Source organism: Vespula pensylvanica, chromosome 11 (assembly GCF_014466175.1).
Source record: "Vespula pensylvanica isolate Volc-1 chromosome 11, ASM1446617v1, whole genome shotgun sequence".
Taxonomy (NCBI): domain Eukaryota; kingdom Metazoa; phylum Arthropoda; class Insecta; order Hymenoptera; family Vespidae; genus Vespula; species Vespula pensylvanica.
In genome coordinates, this window is record NC_057695.1 from 6,561,605 (window position 1) to 6,580,791 (window position 19,187).

General features: G+C 30.4%; 1 protein-coding gene across 1 annotated transcript in view; it reads right to left on the reverse strand.

The window, feature by feature from the left end:
* Positions 1–2,743: 2,743 nt before the first annotated feature.
* The window catches only part of LOC122633127 (semaphorin-1A), a 256,946-nt gene continuing 240,502 nt past the window's right edge, over positions 2,744–19,187 (reverse strand). Inside the window, exons 3-9 of the mRNA XM_043820673.1 lie at positions 13,382–13,791; positions 8,167–8,255; positions 6,254–6,395; positions 5,239–5,587; positions 3,996–4,612; positions 3,703–3,913; positions 2,744–3,620 (exon numbers count right to left, since the gene is read on the reverse strand). Of these exons, the coding sequence (XP_043676608.1) occupies positions 3,350–3,620; positions 3,703–3,913; positions 3,996–4,612; positions 5,239–5,587; positions 6,254–6,395; positions 8,167–8,255; positions 13,382–13,791 (2,089 nt within the window). The 3' untranslated portion in view covers positions 2,744–3,349. The remainder of the gene's footprint in view (positions 3,621–3,702; positions 3,914–3,995; positions 4,613–5,238; positions 5,588–6,253; positions 6,396–8,166; positions 8,256–13,381; positions 13,792–19,187) is intronic.

Below are 19,187 nucleotides of genomic sequence, written 5' to 3' on the forward strand. Positions count from 1 at the left end.
AAAAAAAGAAAAGAAAAGAAAAAAAAAACAGAACAAAAAACTAGAGAGAACAACGATAGTAATTTTTCCTGGCGAATATATTTTTGACAAAAACGACGAATTCTTCAAGAATTTTTTTATCTTTCTCTCTCTCTCTCTTTTTTTTCCATTTTCCATTACTTTCCTTTATATTTAAGTACGCGTCTCGCGGGAGAGAAGATTAGATTGGAGGAGAAATACGTTCTAAGAACGATTTAGTTAAGTAACGACGAGGACGAGTAAAAATTAAAAAGGATTAGAAATTGAAAGTAAAAGGAAAAAGAAAAAAAGGAAAAAAAAAAGAATAAGCAAGAAAAGAAGAAGAAAAACACGATATCGATATCGATTAAATTCGAGACGAGGAAAGAAGTATATATATATATATATATACATATATATATATATATGTATATATATATATATATGTATGTGCATACGTACGTATTTATGTATGTGTATATGTGTGTGTGTCTACGTACGAATAAGAATCACGCGAGTGTGCAGCGAAGCAGATATTTTCATCTACCTTTTCTAATAAAAAATACAAGTAAGGTAGCGCGCGCTTATGAATCAGCCCATACGCGAAAGAACTTTCCTGCTAACGTCGCTAAGAACGTTTCAATTTCGAGGCACGCAGTAGTATTACGTGAAGTATATTAATGGCACTATCGATCACTCGCATTAAATATTACAACGTTAGAAAAATTGCATGATGAGCCCGAAGATAGAGTCACCCTATTATTTTTTTTCTTTCTTTCTTCCTCTCTTCCTTTCTTTTTCTTTCTTTTTCCTTTTTTCTCTTTTCTTTTCTTTCGTCTTTTTCGCTCTTTTTTTTTCTTTCTTCTTCCTCTTCTTTTCTCTCCACACTTTTAATTTCTTCTTTGACCACTCCTTTTTAATTGACTTTACGAAAAAAGCCTTGTCGTAATACTAATGGCGCACAGTTTTACAATAACTCCATGACGGACAATTAATAAAATAGTGGAGGTTACGATATTATTATTATTATTATAATTATTATAATTATTATTACTATAATTATTATTATTATATTATTATTATTATTATTATTATTATTATTATTATATTTTTTTCCATTTTTTTTCTTATTTTTTTTTCCTTTTTTTTCTTTTTTTACACGCTACTGCACTATTTTGTCAATCGAGCCTGATCGTTGGAACACTTTACCGCCATTTTCTTTTTGCGTTAATTTTTATTTATTTATTTATTCATTCATTTATTTATTTATTCATTCATTTATTTATTTATTTATTTATTTATTCTTTTATTTACTCATTCATTTATTCATTCATTTGTTTATTTATTTATTTGTTCGTTTGCTTATTTGTTTGTTTACTCGTTTTATTTAATTTTGTTTCTCTTTTCTCTCTTTATCTTTTTCTTTTATCTTTTGTCAAGCTTCAAACGACTTTTTCCCATTCAATTAGCGCGAAATTTCGAATCAAACGATCGAACTTTCACGGGACTCTTATCCGATGTTTATGTAAAACAGTGCCACGCTAAAGAACTAACGATACGATAATCGTACGATAATCCTAAAATGAAAATATTTTATAATATATATCCTCTCTCTCTCTCTCTCTCTCTCTCTCTCTCTCTCTCTCTCTCTTTCTCTCTTTATCTCTCTCTCTCTCTCTCTCTCTCTCTCTCTCTTTCTCTCTCCTTCTCTTTCTGTTTTTCTCACACTTTCAGGCGCATATTCACACACAATCACGCACGAGAAGGGGGGTTGGGGGGTGTTGGGCGGGGATCGAGTATTACAAAGAGAAACGAGAACGTATTATAAAAGGAAAGATGTGCGAAATTCGTTTTTTTCCTTTTTTCTTTCTTCCTTTTTTTTTTGTTTCCCTTTTTTTTTTTTTATCAAAAACGAACGACGAAAAACATAAGCGTCACACCATGTTCGGCTGCTTGACTCGAGCTGGGCGAGCCTCGATCCGCTAAGTTTTTCAAACGGATACTCAAGAGTTTAAAATGATGACTTATCTGTTTAACACAGATCGTTTCGTTTAATCTTAAATTTCAATATGAACAACAACGTACGATCATTTATTTTCTTGCGCTCGCGAGTAACTTCGTTTGAATAACTTGGAATAGTTAAATTTAAGCCTAACAGGTTATTAACCCTCTCCGCTCAGACGTATATCAAACAACAATTCCCATAACGCATTTATCAACGCCAAACGAAAAACACATAAAGTATTACGTTCAAATAAGATTTGACCGGTCTTTTTTTATGATCGACTGACCTTCGCGATCTAATTAAATACGAAGGGACGTTAGAACGCTTAACAATAAATAATTAATCGTTTTAATGGCGTCAATAGCAACGTTACGGTAACGTTATGCTAACAATATACGGCAGTTATCGAAGTATTATCATGAGTGTCTACAGCGCTGAAAAGATTAATCGGTAATAATCCTTAATCTCGGATAGAAAAAAAAAAAAAGAAAAAAAACGAGAGAAAAGAAAAAAAGAAAATTCGAAATGCCTTCCTTCCCTTGAAACATCGTTGAAGCGAGGAAAAAAAAAACAAAAAAGAAATACGCGTCGTTTGAGTTGCATCGATGACGAAAGAAGAAGAAGAAGAAGAAGAAGAAGAAGAAAAACGAGAGATTAGAGAAAAATAAAAGAAAAACAAAAACTACAATAATATTAATCATAATCATAATCATAATAATAATAATAATAACGATAATAACAAAAAAAAAAAAAGAAAGAAGGAAAGAAAGAAAAGAAAAGGAAGAAAAAAAGAAAAAGACGAAAGAAAAACCAAACGAAGCACAGTTCAGGCTCTCTCTCGCTCTCTCATTCTCACTCTTTTTTCGCACACTTACACTGTCGGCATCAGACTTATCCGTGTGAGTCTTCTCTCTATACATTTTTGGGAACGCTTAATATAGGACTCTCGATTAAGAAGGTAGGTATCCATTGTCCTTCCCCAGTTTAACGGGGATGGTAGAAGCAGAGTGTCGAAGGGTACGTGATAGCCGTGGGAATAATCGAGGACTATGATCGATATATGAAACTGCAGGGTGGCGTTAGGGTTGGCGGTGGTGGCGATCCACTCATCGCGATCGGTACAAGGGTCGGCGATGGCGACGAGGAGGGAGGGGAGGGGGAACTCGAGGAGACGCTGGAGGGTGGCGAAGGCGACTCGAGTGCCCTCGGGCCAGCTAACTCACGATTGGACTGTCCCCCTGAGGCCGTCACAGCGCGACTACTTCTACCGGCTGAGCTCGCGTTGTGACGATTCCGTGTTGGCCGTCCTAAGCTCCGGTGACGGCCACCTCCCTCCTCGCTCGTTTCTCAGAGATAAACCTTTTTAACGCTGCGTGTCGTCGCGAATCCATCGTTCCGACGATACGCATCCCCTTGATGGGAACGAAGGGTACCAAAATTATCTCTTGGACCACGGAAACCATAACCATCTGGAAACTGGAATAATGTTTCCGTTGGGGTTGGCGGTGGTTTTCTCATGGTACCCTTTGGCGAATGCATCTTAGACGGTTGTGGAACCAAAACTGGTTCCGCATAGGTAACCTCTTCTTGCGGCAGTAACTTTGGCTCAGGTGCTAACCTATCGATAATAGGGATACATGTTGTTGTTGTTATTAGTTATTAAGTACTTTTCGGATTGAGAATAAATCGATGGTTTTTACCTGTTGACGTTTTGCCGTTGTTCGAAGTATTCGTACTCCGTGTCGGGATACGGCAAGTTATCATCCTCATCTTTTCTACACTTTCGACCGCAGAGATAACCAGCTACAAAACCAACGAGCAATGCTGCCAATGCACCGGCCACTACGGCCATTACTAAGGTCTCAACGCTGTATTGTGGCGGTGGCGAATCCGCGGCTGATACTTCTGGACCTTTAACGTTTAACGATCGAATTAAATATACCTTATCGTTAACTTTGGATCGATTTAATAATAAATAATAACTTTGATATACCTGAACTGTCTTGTTCTTCGTCGTGCATGATATTGATTATCTCTCCACCTTGACTATCCTTACTGGGTATCATCGAATCCTGAGGGAATTTATTTTGATTAGCAGAAATGGCACCGACACTACTAGCGTCCTTGTTCAATCCTTTACTTGGTGGGCAGGACGCATGAATGCCAGTTGCTACGCTTTGCAAAAATCTGCTGGCATCCGTAGCAGCTGGACCAACCAATGCCCGACACTTGCCCTCGACCTTGTCCCAAGCACAATACGGATCCTGGAGAGCCACACATTCGCCGCAGGACAATATCCTGTCACCGTAACAACGATGTAACCTCAGTGCTTGGACTTGGCTATCTGCTATCACAACCAATCGGCCATCTTCCAAACCATCACCGGCTTGCGAAGCACGGACGACTTTTATTCCACGAACAGGCACTGTAGATGGAAACGCTTGGATCTCTTCGATTACAACGGGACTAACTTTCTCGTGAGAATCCGCTGACTCAGCGTTCACCGCTTTGATAACCTTTCCGTTATCTGTGCCGATGAAGAGGACATCGTAAGTTTTACCACCTGGTGTCTTCACCTGAGGATCCACTGCGATTTGTGTAAACCTATAACTGTTTTTACAGAAAATTCGACTTGTATTATGCATACAAAGTGGTGTCAAGAAAATATATAGAAGAATCTTACTCTTTTAGATTCTCGAGTTAAGTTAGATCAGATCATGTTAGATTAGATTTGTTAAGACGTGAGTTAGGCTTCTTCAGGTTTTTGCATTAGATTTGATTAATTTCTTGTTCCTTTTTTTTTTGCTTTTCTTTTCTTTTTCAATGATTAAATAATTATATATTAAAAATTAAGTTAGAATTTACGAGATTAAATTTTCTCTTATCTAACAAAAAAAAAAAAAAAATATATCAACAAGAAAAGAAAAGAAAAAAATAGGATAATAGGAAAATTAGTATTATTATTAAGAGAATAAATTTTACTGAAAAGTTTAGTGTGTATAAGAAGCCTAATTGCTACATCGATTAGATTTAATCAATTTCTTGTTTCTCTTTTCTTTTTCAATAATTAAATAGTTAAATACTAAAGAATAAATTAGAATTTATAGGAAATAAATTTTCTTCTAAATAAAAAACAAAAAAAAAAAAAAAAAGAAAAGAAATTTCAAAAAATCAAAAAATAAAACAACAGGATAACAAGGATAATTAACATTATTATTAAGAGAAGTAAATCTTACTGAAAACTGGTGCGTATAACGATCGGTTGACCAAAAAAGCTCGGCACTGATTCGTCCATTAGGGAATGGGTATTGATAAAGTTTAAAGTTAAGTCCGGTAAAGTGCGAGAATCGTTGACACACTGTCCCGGTCTGGGTTCGGGTACTTTGGCACTTTGTACAGGCAGCCAGTTTGAGTTGAGCGCGCTTTGCTCCTTGAAATTACCCTCGAAGGTATCGGTGATGTCCTGAAGGGAAAAGGCGCACACAGCTGAGCCGCTTATGCTATTTACCGGGGTCGTGAACGTGCCGTATATCAGCTGGGCTGATAAACTTCCGTATTGTCCGGATATCAGTTCGGTCGTTGACTCTGCAAATCGAAATTAATTATTTATTTATTTAATTATTTATTGATTGATTGATTTATTAATGATTTCGAAATTATGAAGAAGAAGAAAAAAAAAAAAAAAACATTTATATATTAAACACATTAAGTCGATTAAATTAAAAGATTTGCTTTAAGGATTTGCAATCGTTCTTTGATTATTTATTTATTAATGATTTTGAAATTATGAAAGGAATAGAAAATATATCTATGAAAAAGTACATCTATATATTTAACTATAATTATCGATTAGATTAATTTGCAATTGTTATTTCTTTTAGTTGCATATTTCAAATTTTACCACAGTTTGATAATTCGTACTTGCTTTCTCTTTTTTTTTTTTTTTTTTTTTTCAAATTATTAATTCTTTCTCCCTTTATACAATTAAAAAATGTTTCCCCCGAACATTTGTTATATTTACTACATCGAAAATTTTTACTTTTTCTTTAATTCTAATTATTTCATGTTCTACGATATATTCACGTCGATCATAACAATATTTCGAATAAATCAGTGACAGTAAATATTTTGACAATTTTTGATTCGTATTTTTAATACGTATACAACCGATAATTAATATTCAATCTTGATTCAATAAAGGTATACTTATCGATAGAGAATAAAAATTCTCTCTGAAACGCAATAACTCACGTATTTCATTGAAGTAAAAAGGAAAGTCCCCGGTAACGGAGCAATTAAGACGAGACTTCAGGAAGGATGTCCATCTGTTACGAAAACGATGGGGTCCACCACGATCGTATTTACAGACCCTCGCTACGCGAGAATAGACGGCCTGTAAAAGATTAAACAACAGTGATATAATAATAATAATAATAATAATAATAATAATAATAATAATAATAATAATAATAATAATAATAATAATAATAATAATAATAATAATAATAATAATAATAATAATAATAATAATAATAATGATGATGATAACAACAACAATAACAACAACAACAACAATAATGATGATGATGATGATGATAATGTTAATGATAATGATAATGATAATGATAACAATAATGATAATAACGATGATAGTGATAATAATAATAATAAAAAAAAAATGTCTTGATCATTATCTAATCCTTATAGATAGCTTTACATATTTATATATTAAATTGAACTTTTTATCTTCTTATTTGAAGTGAATGATCAAGAATCGTCCATTTTCCTACTACGTAGCATCACAAACTTCATCGTCTTTGAACTTTTAGAAATCTGTCAAAGCTTGGAGAAACTCCAAAGCACAACGGGAAGCTTTCGTAATAACCCAGAGGGCAGGACTTAAGACGACTCATTCACAATTGACCCCTCAGCTTTCGAACTTTCCTTCGATCGAAAGGTAGTAAAGAGACTGGAGGAAGGGTGGAATCGTTTGCCGATAGAGAATGGGTAAAGAAACCGGGCCTTCTCTAAAAGCTCACTCTGAATGGCCACTGATCGTAAGAGACTTAATCGTCTTAAATGGCCGATAAGAAATGGCCGAAGAAAAGTACCAAAGTACCAGTTGCTACGAGAAAGAATGAAAGTTTATTTCTATAGATAATATTTTTTGACGAAATAAAAAGAAATAATGATATAGAAAAAAATATTGATGATAAAGAAGAAGAGGATGGAAGAAATTCGAAAAGAAAGAACGTGTCTACGTGTGTGTGCGCGTTTAGTGGCTTTTTTTTGTTTATAATATTCTGATAATTTTTTAAGATCATTCACTTAAACACGTTTCATAATTGCATACGATATGCATCTAATGTTAAGTCAATAAAAAAAAAAAGAAGGAGGAAATTTGTAATCTAAATTGTTTCTTTCTTTGTTATTACTAACAAAATAATTTTTAAAAATTTTTTTACTTAAATCGATCTTATAAATATTCATATGTGATGTTTAGCAAGATATAAATAAAAATTGACAATGAAAAGTAAAAAAAGATAAAAAAGTTTACTTAGATCATTTCATAATTATACATGATATGTGGCCGAAAAATTAACAAAAAAAAGAAAAGAAAAAGAAAATATAAAAAGAAGATATTGCTAAACTGAATCATATAAATGCATTTTTTTTCTGAGTTCTAAAATAGTAATTTATTAAAATTGTTTGCTCAGATCCATTTTTATAATCATATGATTAATATTATATAATTATATAATTAAAATTATATAATTGTCATATAATTAAAAAAAAAAAAAAAACAAAATAAAATAAAAAAAGAAAAGAGTTTGACAAAAAAGGTATTAATACTCTAAACCATGTAAGTAAAGTCTTTTTTTTTTTTTTTTTTTTTTTTTTTTTTTTTTTTTTTTTTTTTTTTTGATATTAAAATAATAATTTTTAAAAATTACTCGCTGATGCCAATCTGATAATAGCTCGTTGCATATAGAATGAAAATCATTAAGATGCAATGAAAAGATATAGAATGAATGCCACGTGACTCTCGTTTACGAATATATTATCAGAATATATAAGTCGATCGATAATGCGTTTAATGAATTATTTCCACTTTAATTACGTTCCCTCGATGATAATCAAGAGATTTATCGATCGTTACTCACCTTGCCGCAGTTTATATATTCAACAGCGGTCTCCCTGAAGAAGAAGTAGACAAAGTCACCTTGGGACATGGAACTCACAAAATTTGGAGCTGCAACGAAATAAATATTTTACATTTTTACATAAATATATATATATATATAGAAATATATTATATTTAAAATATTGTTTAGTATATCGTTTTATATGAAAATAATTAACGTGCTATGTGAAATTAGAGATATTTCATTTTGAAAATAAATATGTGCAATAATAGATTAAACTTTACTTATACCTGCAAGTAGAAATTATCATTAAATTATTTAGAATGTTATTTAGAATATCGTTTTATAGGAAGACGGTGAGGTAAGAGAAAATTAGTAAAAAAAAATTTCGAAGATGAAAAAAGAAATAAATAATGTCAAGTCATATACTGATCGTTTATGTAAAAATCATTCATATATTGTTTAGAATAATTTAAAAATAAAATATTGTTTAGAATATAGTTTTATGTATGAACAAAAATTAATATGTTACGTGTAATCATTAGAGTTGTTAATTTTTTAAATAAAAAGGACATCAAGCCGGATCATATCAATGAACTTTATTTATGTATTATTAGATTGTTTGGAATATTGTTTGATATATCATTTTACATGAAAACAATTAATTATTAATTATTTATTATTAATTATTACGTTGAATTAGAAATATTAATTTTATAGATAAAGAGGAATAATATTCATGAATCTAATTTATTATTACATTGTTTAGAATATTGTTCGGAATATCGTTTTATATGAAAACGATTAATATATTACATTGAATTAGAAAAATTAATTTTAAGGATAAAAATGAGGAATATTTATGATAAATCTGAGTATATTAGTGATTCTAATTTATGATTAAATTGTTTAGAATATTGTTTGTAATATCGTTTAACACGAAAACGATTAATCCGTTACTTGGAATTAGAGATATTAATTTTGAAACTAAATATGAGTGACGTAAGGCTAAGCCTGGCTGAACTAGCGAGTCTCATTTATACGTTGTTTAGAATATTGCTTAGAATATTGTTTACTTGAAGATAATTAATGTATCACGTGGAGTCGGAGATATTAGTTTTGAAGATAAGAAAAAGATGAGTGATGTCACTCATGAACCCTATTTATACGTTCCTTACAACATTGTTTAGAACATTTTTTTACACGTTTCATATTTATACAATTTTAGAAGCAAAATTTTTCTAATGAGAAAAAAAAATTAATGAGATCCATGGTCAAGCTTGATAATACATTTTGATTTCTTTTTATTTGCATAATGTTTAGAAGTTCTAAACATTGTAGAACATTGTTTAAAAAACGAAAATTAACGTTCCACGTACATTAAAAAAAAAAAAAAGCGTAAAAAACAGAAGAAATAAATGATATCATGTCATACACATCGATTATATGCAATACTTTTTCATATATCGTTTAAAACGAATATTGCATTTACACTGAGACTTTTTTACTGCACTTACATAGAGACAAATAATATCCTAATTAAAAAAGAAAAATATTTTCTTTGCGTTAGAACAAAATTATTTTGAAGTTTACCAAGTCTTACACTTTTCTAATAAATAAATAAATAATGGACAAAAAAAATATAAGAAAAAAGAAAAAGTATCTTTTCGTTAAAAGGATTTAAAAAATAAAAAAAAAAATAAAAACAAAATAAAAGAAGTTTAAAAAAAAAAAAATAAGGTTCGAAGATCAGTTTGTTAACTTCTTTATCGTCATCCTTATAATTCCTTTTCGAACAGGGACGTTCATATAGAACTCTTTTATTTTAAGCGATTATTTCAAGAATCCTGTGGTAAGACTCTCTCTCTCTTTCTCTCTCTTTTTCTCTTTTGTCGGCGAAGTAGGAAAACTTTATCGATTTATTAACCGTGACAGGGTTTTCATAAGCTTCTTAAGATTCATAAAGTAATATTAATCTCGCGCTTTACGTACGAGCTATCCTATAAATTTTCTCCGTTCTCTTTTCTTACACAAAGATAGGTACACGTACACACATACACTCACACACACACACACACACACAAAACGTATACACAAATTCATACAGAAGATTCATCATTTTTCGATCTTCGATAAGCACTAAGACAAATTATCAAGCTTCTTAAAAAATTCTCATCTACCATAAGAATTCTCTTATTTTCCATACGATTAAAATCGACTTTGATCGACGTGTTTTTATCTTCTAATCTCTCATTCCTCGAAGTCTCACGATTCTCGAGTCGACTTTTGAATTGTTCAACAAGAAAGATAGATAGATAGATAGATGTATAGACAGATATAGAGAGATAGAGAGAGAGAGAGAGAGAGAGAGAGAGAGAGAGAAAGAGAAAGAGAGAAAGAAAGAGAGAAAGAGAGAGACAGATAGAAAGAGAAAATTGAATTTTCTTCCGACCGAAAATCAATATTATCCAACTTGGGTAGGAAAACTTGATTAGCGCTCGTACACCGTTCAATTAAAATACCCTCGGAGACGAGATAGCGGGGAAGAGGTTGGAGGGAGGAAGAGGAGGAGGAGGAGGAGGGATGTGGAATAGAAGGGATGGAAAAGAGTGGAGGGTGCCTCGAACAAAGTGACGTATCAATTTTAACGCTCCGTTCGAACAAATCAACCAACCAACCAACCAACCAAACGATCGGCCAGCCGATCGACATCGAAGATTCTTAACGAAAATTTTCATTCCCTTCGAACGATTCATTTTATTAATATCTATTATCTGGTAGCAGTATATTCTATTCATTAGGCGTTCTAGAAATTCTTTTTTATATCCTACCAACAACGACGACGACGAACCACGTTAAATTTATTGTAACTTCTTTTTCTTTTTTTTCTTCTCGTATAATTGAGAAAATAAAAAGAACGATAAGATAAACTCGGTAAAGAAATTTAGCGAAATAAAAAAAAAAAAAAAGAAAAATACGAAAGAAAAGGGGGGTACGAGGGGGAGATGGTTGAGGAGGTGGGATTGGTGGTGGCTCGACTTTAAGCTACTTACACACGATGCCGTCTTATCGTAGTAAAAGAAGAAGAAGAAGAAGAAGACAAAAAAATGTGCTTTTGTAAAGAGAAAGAAGCTCTGGCAACACAACTCGGTCGATTTTTATAAAAATGAACAAAGAAATCTTTTGCTTGACGAGATTCTTCATTATCGTCTTCTGTCTTTATTCGTCTTAAGAAAGATTTAGATATTGTATAAGAGAAAGAAATAGATAGATACATGGAGAGAAAGAGAGAGAGAGAGAGAGAGAGAGAGAGAGAGAGAGAAACGAAAAAAGAAAATGAAGAAAAGAAATCCGATCTTCTCTTCGTAAATTTTCTTTTATACTTTCCTTTTCTCTTTCTTTTTTTTTCTTTTTGTTTTTTTTTAGTTTTTCCCGTCGTCCCTTCTCTCTTTTCTTCCTTTTTTCCTTTAATCGCACGAAACTGATACGTGCTTGCAACTCGGAAAGGAAAAAGAAATTTTTTATGCGGCTGAAAGGATACGGTTAGTTAGTTAGTTAGTTAGTTACTTAATTAGTTATTTGTTTGTTTTTTTTTTCTTAATGTTTTTTTTTCCTCGAAAATGATACGAAAGAATTAAATTACAATATTTTTATTATCTCTTATATGTAACGAGAGAAAGATCTTAAGGATTAATAACTATTTTTAAATCCATCTATATTTAAATCCATTTATATCTCGGAATTATTAATATTATTTTCGCGGAAGTTTTTCTTCTCTTTTCTTTTTTTTTGTTTTTTTTTTTTTAATTCGATCGTAAGATTCGTTTGAATAATTATTGAATGAATTTCTGTTCTCTCTCTCTCTCTCTCTCTCTCTCTCTCTCTCTCGTTTCTTTTCTCTTTTTTTCTCTTTATCTTTGGAATCGACTACGAATTTTCGAAAATCGAATTCTCGTCCATTTCTCGACGAAAAGGAATACGGTCTGTTAAATAATTCCTTTCGTACTTAAATATCCGTGAATTTATAAGAGATAAAGAGAGAAAGAGAAGGAAAAGAGAGAAAAGGAGAAAGAGAAAGAGAGAAAGAGAGAGAGAGAGAGAGAGAGAGAGAGAGAGAAAATTCTTTTGGAATTTCGAACGAACGAACTACGCTAAACTCACGCGATAGTTGGTTGGTTGGTTAACTTTTTGGCTTCATCATTTATTCGAATAAAGTATGTTCAAAAGGAAGTCGATTCTTTTTTTTCTTTAATTTTATATTAAATATTTATAACAACGAATGTTGTTCTTAATATTCGCGCTATTTAATAATTTTCTCCAACGAAATTCTGTATTTACTTTTGTTCCTCCGAACGAAGATATCGATTAAAATTTTAATATTAAATAAAGTTGGAAAATTTTAAAAATAATTTTTTTTATTAAAAATCGTTTGCATTATAATTAGATTTTTAATAAACGGATTAATAATCGTAGACGTAATCATTATTAATTTTGTTGTTGGTTATAAGAGAAAGGTATTATCAGATTAAAATTTTTCATTAAATCATAAAAGTTGCAAGATGTTGAACGATATTTTATCTTTATAAATGTATAGATCAAATTTAGTAAGAAACACATTATTTATATTTATAATTGTTATTGTCTTTAATTGTTTAATTAACAGAAAAGATAGAGGATTTAAAAAGTTATCGTGAAATTAATTATTAACGCAAAGATTAACATCTCAAGTTTTATAAATTAAATTTTCAACGAACAAATCTCTTTCACATCCATTTCATGATTTATATTTCAATAATAACAAAAAGAATACCAATATAAAATTATTAAATCGTAACAGAATATTACAATTTTTCTATTAAAACAAAAAAAAAAAAAGAAAAATGTAGATTTTCAATCAACAAAATTTTCATATTTAACAATTATTATCTTTTTTGTAATAGTAACAAAACAAAAAAATATCAATAAAAAACGACATAAATATCGAGACCACAACAAAGCGATATCTTTTCTATCAATTTTTACGTTCATACATACAATTAAAATTTTTCAATCGAACTTTTTCTAACGATCATTCGTATCTTACTATTATTATTATTTTTCTACGATAACAAAAAAAAAAAAAAAAAAAAAAAGAAAAAGGGAACAGATCAAACAAAAGAGATTATCGTTTGAACGTAATTATTAAATTAGCAGAATAAAATGTTACAGTTAAATTCGTAAAATTGGTACTCACCATTAAGACTCATCGAGTCGTATTGTTCAGTTTGCAATGGTTCCCTATAGATAATGGGATCCATTCCAGCAAAATCGGCGACAGTTCCGGTGTAAAGTTCACCCTCGACATAAACGAAGGTACTGTTGTGTTGAGGATCATAGGGACACCTAGCTTGTCCTCCCTTTTCCTTTATCATCGTGTAATTACCTGCGTGTACGAGGTAATCGCGGCACATCGGTTTGAAGGCGTTCGTTGCGCACACCAAAAGGGTGTTCGAGCTCGTCTTCACGAGTATACGTATATAATTCTGGCAATTTTCTTCTGGCGTCCCTTTGACGACGCACATCTTTACGTCTTTTTCCGTAGAGTACCACGTGAGCCTTTGTTGCTCCGTCAAATCGGTCAAGCTCAGGTTGTGTACTAAATTTCTGAAAAAGAATAAAAACAAAAAACGAAAATAATTTCGTATTCTTTATAATTTCTTTTTATTTTTTGTGTTTTTCTTTCCTTCCTTCCTTCCTTCCTTTCTTTCTTTTTTTTTTTTTTTTTGCTCTTTCTCTCTCGTTTTCTTCTTTCAGAGATTTTATGGAGCAGTCTTTAACGAGAATTTCAATTTTTTTCGATAACAAAAAATATCCCAAGTCAAAAAGTCATTATCGAAATTGTAACGTATTGATTATCATGTATACTTCGATGATATATTAAATCGAAACGGGGAATAAGAAAAATGTTAGACGTTAAATAAAAGGAAAATTTTTGTAAAGCGTAGAAGCATGTAAAAATTATGCGAAATCATGTCTAATCGTGAAATAAAATAATATTAATCGCATTAAGAATGGAAATACGAAGGGGGGAAAAGAAACAGAAGGAAAAGAATGGAATACAAGCTGTTTAATTTTTACGGCTTTTACGAAAAGAAAGAAAGGAAAGAGAAAGCAATAGAAAGAATTTTCAATTAAAACGTTGCTATTCGATTGTAATAATCTATAAGGAAAAAACTACTAAAATATATCGACTACTAATAATTTACGGAACAATATTAAATACGTAAGATATAGAATGTAAAATAAAATAAAATTCTTGTATGATATAAAAAAAGAATTACAAACGTTGAAAAAGAAAAGGATGAGCTTGTATAATAACGAAATAATATTATGCAAACGACGGTAAGAAATAAAATACACACACACACACACATACGGACACATATATACACCCACACAAAGGACAAAAAAAACGAAGCAATATAAAGTTATATCGTAAAATAAAAAAATTGGAGAGCATGTCAAACAATGATTTTATTGGACGCTACTCTCTCTCTCTCTCTCTCTCTCTCTCTCTCTCTCTCTCTCTCTCTCACTCTCTTTCTCTCATCAGTTTCTAAGCGTAAAAATTATGCAATTTCTTTGAACGAATCAGAACATCTTCTTCTTTCTTTCTTTCTCTTCTTCTTCTTCTTCTTCTTCTTCTTCCTTTACTTTCTCCACCATCACCTCCTCCTCCTTCTTCTCTTCCACTACTCCTCTTTAGATACAACGAAATGCGAGAGAAGAGACACGAAGAAGTCGCGGCCATTTGCATTGCAAAATCGAAATTAACAGGAAGATTCGATTTCGTAGAAACTGCGTATCTCTTCATTTACATTCGACTCTGGTTTTTACCTTTTTTTGTTTCTTTTTCTGTTTTTTCCTTTTTTTTTTTTTGTTCCTTTTTTTTTTTCTTTTTTACCGACCATCCAAATTAAGAATGCAAATATGGACGGTATACATAGGCGATTCGGACGTGTATCGTGTTAACGGTTCCGATTTTTCTATCGTTGAAAAAAGAATGACGAATAGGAAAAAATGAGAAAAGATAATCATCGCTAGTGTTCAATACGAATTTCGAATTAATCGACGTCCAAAAGCAATTCGAATTTCGCGCCGTTTCTTAATCGTTTAAAAAGGAGAGAGAGAGAAAGAAGAAAAAACCCGTGTCGCGGAAAAGGTAGCCATTAACTTCTTTTTTATTTTATTTTCTTCTTTCTTTTTAGAAAGTACTTATTGTTCGTTCTTAAGAAAAATTATAAAATAGAAGTAAAAAAGACAAAAACGTAAAGAAAAGACTCGCGTGAAAACGAAATAATATTACACTCGCGAGATAATCGATTGAGATTATCGTTCGATCTTTTTTTTTTTTTCTTTTGGTTTTTTTATTTTTTATTTTTTCAAATATTTTACTATTCGATCTTTGTTTCAAATTATCGTTGTCCGATCGACGATATTTCACTGTCGTAAGAAAAACAAATACGAAGGACATTAATCCCGTAATTTCATTTTCAATTTTCATTTCCTACATGTTTTTGTTTTTCTCTTTTTTTTTTCCCCATCTCTTTTGTAATTCTAATTCAAGCGTATAAAAAAAAAAAAAAAGAAAAAAAAAGGAAGGAAAGAAAGAATCGACGGGGGATTTACGAGAGAGACCGGCTTTTCAAGCGAATTAATTGTTTTCATAACGAATTTGTTTCGTTGCTCTTTGTTTTTCTTTTTCTTTTTTTCAATTTTTTTGCTTCTTCCTTTTTTTTTTTCTTTTTTTCTTTTTAATAATCTTTCGATCGATCCTTTATCCCCGTAAACGAATTATATTATGTATATAACGAACGCGGACTTTGTAATTGAATTTTTCAATTTCCACCTTATTTTTTTCCATTTTTCACAGCTTTCTTATGATCCTAATTCGAGCGTCAAATAACGACGAGACATCTTTGTAAGACCTTTCGTTTCTTGAAAGCGCTCCTTTGAGAGTATGAAATTTCTGAAGTTTTTACAGACGCTCGAGTTACGCGTAACTACTTAAAGCTTTTCAAAGAAGAAGAAGAAGAAGAAGAAGAAGAAGAAGAAGAAAAGCAAAAACCAAAAGCAAAGAAAGAGAAAGAGAAAGAGAAAGAGAAAGAGAAAGAAAAAGAAAAAGAGGGAGAGAGAGAGAAAGAATAATGAGTTATTCACGTTTGGAAACTTCTTTTTGAAGACTTTTTTCTCTTTCACCTTTTCCTTTTTTTTTTATTTTCTTCGTTTGTTAATCTCGTCGTCGATGTCGCTTCGAAAATATTAGAAAAAGATTCGATGAAGTGAAAAAAAGAAAACTGAAAAATTCTTTTCCTTTGAGATTTTCTCTCTCTCTCTCTCTCTCTCTCTCTCTCTCTCTCTCTCTCTTTCTCTCTGTTTCTCTTTTATTTATTTATTTATTTTTTATTAATCAATCCACTCAACACTCTTGTAATCAAACGAGATATTAAGATCTAAATAAAAACGAAGAATTGGACTATGATTCAGGCAAAAAGAGAAGAAAAAAAGACAAAGAAAACAAATCTTAATTAAATTTATTCAACCGTTAGAAAATTTTAGAATAAGTTTTAATATCGATTTGAAAATGACATCATTTTTATCTGCGTAGTAATAACTCGTATTCGTTGCCGTTAAATCGTTAAATATGTAGTTATCACAAATAGAATTTATTCGTTCACGAACACGTTCGTTCCCAAGAGATAAATTCTTCTCGCAAAAGACAAAGTTAAAAGTAAGTACTTACCAATGAATACATTCGAGTGGATCGTTTAATATTACTAGTCGTTCCGTTCAGTTTTCTCCGATTCGAAATGTTTAATTTCCAATTTTCAATTATACTTTGTATCGATGTTACGCGAAGAACGTAAAGAAAAAGCAATTTACAAAGACGTTTCGTTACGAATAGTTACGGTAAAAGCAATTAACCATTGTTAAGGATCTTCCATATTACTTTGAATAGAGATCTAGTTCAATATTTCTTTTTTCTTCTCTTTTTTATTATCCTTCTTTTTTTTTTGTCTCTATTATATCGCGATCTTTCGTTTGATCAATAATCAATGTCGCAGAGGTGACGTGTCGATTGATAAAAAAAGAAAAAAAATAATAATAAAATAAGATAAAGTAAAAAAATTAAAAAGAGAGAAAAAATGATAAAGGGAGTACAAGAAACAGATAGACAAAGAGAAAGAGAGAATTTCAAGGGAGAATCATATTTCATTTTTTTCTCTTTTTTCATCATCGAATTTTTTCTGATATTTGAAATCAAACGATAACGAATGATATACGAGTCAATACGATTTTCTATGGGATTACCTCAACCGTAATGTATTATATATATATATATATGTACCTTATAGATTTATGTATTTAATTATTTATTAATAATAGTTTATTAACGATTTCGATGTATAAGGGAACTTTGTTGATGAAATTGGAGCTTAAACTAAATCGAATCATCTCTTTCATTTTTTTATTTAATTGCAAATTTGTTCTTAATTAAGTAATGCAATTGGCTTTACTGATAAAAAATAGACTGCGCTTTTATGGGGAAGTAAAGAAAAAAAAAAAAAAAATACGTTTGATCGTATGGAGTGTAAGAAAATGAAAAAACATTTTTGTGTTGACTAAATGAAGATCTAAAGGACGATGGGTGATTTGTACTCGACGAAAAAGAAAAAAAAAAAAAAAAAGAGAAAAGTTAATTGTTTTTACGATATTTATCTTGTTCTTATTAAACGTATTGATATATAATATATAAAAACTTGATATCTTGATATTAAAAAGAAATTGTATCAAACATTATATTGAACACATTATATTAAACATATAACATAAGAATTAAATTATATTAAAATAAAAATTATATTAAAATAAAAATTATATTAAAAAAAAAAAGAATCTCTTTTCATTCCCCTTTTTTTAATTGTTATATGGACCGTTTATTTTGAAACTGGTGTGAGTCCATTTTTTTTTTAAATAAGATCACATAATTTGTGATTAATTTATATAAGATCTCTGTAGACAAGTCTTATACGACCAAAGAAATTTTATTTTTCGTGTTATTTTACAAATCGCTTTTTTTTACTTTGGATCATGACGATCTGAACGCATGGAAATTTTTGAAAAATAATTTCTTCTTTCTTTTTTTTTCTTTTCCTTTAGAAAAATTTAGGATTATTTTATGTTGATATTTCTGGTGTATCTACTTTTACATACACACACACACATATATATATATATATATTTGAATATGTTAATAACGATAATGATATCAATACGAACAATTTATGGAAAAAAAGTTTATCCAAATATCCCATATAAATCCTCTTTCGATTATCCATTTTATCCATTGTTAAAGATCTTTCATTGTTTAGATCTTTCGCATAGCATGACTCACCTTTAACAAAACTAATCGTAAAATTTTAAACTTATTATTAAACTATCGAACAAAAGAAAAAGAAAAAAGATGAACGATTCACATTCTTGTGCACGAATTCTTGTATCTTCGAATCAATATCGACGAAATTACGAACCTACGTCATACGTTCTGCGACGCAGAAAATGATAACACGTTTGTTACAATAAAATATTTGAGTATTTTCGATGGAAATACTTTAACTAATTGAGTAATTTAGACGCTAGTTAAATTTAACCATTAGTTAGCCATTTCTTGTTCACTTTTATTCGATCAACCAATTAGCTATGATTATCACTAATATCATAATTTTCGATAAATAAAACACTTCCTCGTCTTAACAATAATATATAATATAAATAATCTCATTGTAATTCAATCGTTAATATTAAAAATATTCATACTTATACTATGAATATTAATACGATTAATACTTTAACTGTTAGAATAAAAAAGTAGAATCTTTACTTATAAAGAAATATAATTTAATCACTAAATAATAATTAAATAATAATCTCCGTTCTTCGTTTCGATGAGCAGTTCGACTACGACTACGATTACGAAGGTGAAAATGTTCTTAATATGT